Genomic DNA, 1255 nt, shown 5'->3' on the forward strand with positions numbered 1-1255 from the left:
ATCAGCTGTGCTGCTGCCATCAACACCTTTGTTTATAGATGTTGGAGATCGGCTTCTTTTTCAGTGTAATCCTGTTTCTCTGACTGTAACTAACTGGATGTGCTCTCTTGAATCAATCTGACTGTTTAATCTGTTTGAATTATCTCAAAGTGACCAAACAAGCAAACCAAAGGTCCCTCTGGCTGCAGTACATCCTGTTAACCAGTAGGAGCTGCTTCAACTAAAGGGCTGAATTTTCTCAGCGTGGCTCTGATTTCTGCACCAGAACTAGACCAGCAGCCTGAAGCTGAAGAATCCAGCAGAGCGATCCCAGGTGTAAAGCATGCAGAGATGCTATTAGTTGGAAAGAACAGATCAAAGAGGTGGAGGATGGGGCTGAGGGTCAGATAGGACTAAAATCCAAGGTCTAGTTTCTGTACTTCCAGCTGTGACAGCTTAGGCAGTAATTGTGGCCGGTCTGCTTCTGCATCTCAGATGTTTTTATCAGCTGCCATCTATGGTTAGAGAGAAAGTCTCTAACATGTCAGGTAAACCCTCCTACGGCTGGTCCTGCAGTCTGTATCAACTACAACCTAAACAAAGCTTGTAGTTTATTAACAATTACAGAAGTTTTTAGATTCCTGGAAGCAAACTCTGATCAATTATTGATGGATCACGAAAAAGGAATTCCCTAAATATGTTCAGTATGCGGCTTAGGTTCCTACCAGGGCTAAGGCCGAGGTCACGGACCAGGCCAGGGTTACAGGCACAAAACCTGTGGCTGAACTTGGTGATGAGCGTTTCCAGATACTCCCCCCTCTCCTCGGGGGCGTGGATGTGGCGGAAAAACTCCCTCAGAGCATTCGGGAGGAACTGGTTGCTGAAGTTATGGAGCGTCACCAACTCGTCCAAGACGTCCCGCCTGCAGACAAAGCAGCTCTCATGAGATTGATCTAAACAGGTTCAGGTTTCTCATGGATGTCCTGCAGGTTCCATGGTTTCCTCTCTGCAGAAGCACAGAGGAAGGAAATGTTTCCAGTCTTATTCTAATCAGTGTTTATGTGTTCACCTCTCATCCAGGTAAATCCGCAGCATCTTCCAGTTGAGCCTTCTGGTGTAGAAGATGAACTTGGCCAACTCTGTAGGGTGATCCACCAGGATTCCTTTAGACATGAAGTAGCTGATGCCCTAGAAGGAGACACAGGGAGGAGGAAGCATGAGGCTGGAGCCTCACAGGGTGTAGGCAGTGTTGCCAACCTAGCGCTTCTGCTGCTAA

At 47.2% G+C, this 1255-nt stretch overlaps 1 protein-coding gene across 1 annotated transcript in view; it reads right to left on the bottom strand.

Annotated features, from left to right (window-relative positions):
- Nucleotides 1-1255, bottom strand: part of fbxo8 (F-box protein 8) — a 15764-nt gene that overhangs the window by 2799 nt on the left and 11710 nt on the right. The window contains exons 6-7 of the mRNA XM_015380848.1: nt 1049-1167; nt 705-901 (exon numbers count right to left, since the gene is read on the bottom strand). Of these exons, the coding sequence (XP_015236334.1) occupies nt 705-901; nt 1049-1167 (316 nt within the window). The remainder of the gene's footprint in view (nt 1-704; nt 902-1048; nt 1168-1255) is intronic.

The sequence above is a fragment of the Cyprinodon variegatus genome, unplaced genomic scaffold, assembly GCF_000732505.1.
Source record: "Cyprinodon variegatus isolate N-32 unplaced genomic scaffold, C_variegatus-1.0 Scaffold223, whole genome shotgun sequence".
In the NCBI taxonomy this organism is placed as follows: Eukaryota; Metazoa; Chordata; class Actinopteri; order Cyprinodontiformes; family Cyprinodontidae; genus Cyprinodon; species Cyprinodon variegatus.